We start from the raw sequence: 1,277 nt of genomic DNA, 5'->3' as shown, positions 1-1,277 counted from the left end.
GCAGGTCCAGGCAGTGTTTCATTCTGTTGTACATAGGGTTACTATGAGACAGAACTGACTCAACCATGTCTAACAACAACAACAACATTACTGTCATAAAATATTATTTCCAGTCTTGAAGTGCTTCCATCATCTTTGAAATGTGCTTGATATTGCTTTCAAGTAATTACAAACATCATCAATAGCAAAGGACCACATCTCCAGCTATATTCCACCTAACCAGAATTCTCTAGAACTCAATCGATGAAGTCCTCAGACCAACAAATCCCAGTTGTTGAAGTTCTCCAGTAAGTCCCAGCAGCATTAGCAATAGGGAACAGAACCCTGACCATAATCCTCTTTGCAGTCTTGACTTGCTACCAAACTTGTTCAAAGACCTGGTTGGAGGGGAAAAGCTTTAAGAGAAGGTCTTTTGAAGTTCCAGAATAATAGATGTGGTTTAAAGTAAAACCAGTATTAATTATTGGGAGCTAAAAGCAACATTTAAATACGCCCATGTTAGAAATGAACAGTAGAATAAGGATCCCTTAAAAAGGGAGAGCATCAAGTGGACAAGAGACAACTTATGACAAAGTAATCAACATTATATCTTTTTCATCATCAAAATACCTGGTTCAAAGTATTGCATTCAAAATACCTGCTTAATAAATAAATGAAAAGTTAATTAACAAACTCATAGATTGCCTGAGAGTCATGAGATGATGAGACATTACTCTTATTTGAGGAACTAGACTTTATGTATGTATGCAAGAATGTTTGCCTGTTTATTACTTTATAAGGAAGAATTATGTACACACTACTTCCTTCATCCATTTTCTCATTCGAAAAATATTTTCTGGGCACTCCCTAAAGTCACCGCACTAACACAGACACAAGGAACGAAGAAGCAAAGGATATTATTTGTTTCCTCCACAAGTTCACAATCAAACTAAGCCAATATTATATGAACTCTTACTATGGATCATAGGTGGAGATTATCAAACAACCCACTTTAACAATATCAAATATTAATTGTATTCCAGATATCTGCCCTGTCATGCACTCATGAGGCATATGGCGTAAGCGTCATTATAGGGACACCTCCTGTTTCCCAAGACCTCAGGATGGACCCTATGTTACTATTGACTGGACGTACCTGGAAAGGAGCAATTTTTGGTGGTATGTAGTTAGGCTTGAGGATCAAATTTTTATAATTTTGGGATTTGTTCCCTTTTACACATGACAAGGTCAGATTTTAAAAGCAACGTGGTTAAAAATAAAATTCCTGTTGTATCTAT

General features: G+C 36.3%; 1 protein-coding gene across 1 annotated transcript in view; it reads left to right on the top strand.

The window, feature by feature from the left end:
- LOC101350069 (alcohol dehydrogenase S chain-like) overlaps positions 1-1,277 on the top strand; it is a gene marked incomplete at its 3' end in the record, with an annotated part of 110,359 nt that overhangs the window by 34,566 nt on the left and 74,516 nt on the right. The window contains exon 7 of the mRNA XM_004380244.2: positions 1,023-1,158. Within this exon, the coding sequence (XP_004380301.2) occupies positions 1,023-1,158 (136 nt within the window). The remainder of the gene's footprint in view (positions 1-1,022; positions 1,159-1,277) is intronic.

Source organism: Trichechus manatus, unplaced genomic scaffold (genome assembly GCF_000243295.1).
Source record: "Trichechus manatus latirostris isolate Lorelei unplaced genomic scaffold, TriManLat1.0 scaffold00071, whole genome shotgun sequence".
NCBI lineage: Eukaryota > Metazoa > Chordata > Mammalia > Sirenia > Trichechidae > Trichechus > Trichechus manatus.
The sequence above is the reverse complement of the archived record's forward strand: the minus strand, read 5'-3'. Positions and strand labels throughout refer to the sequence as shown.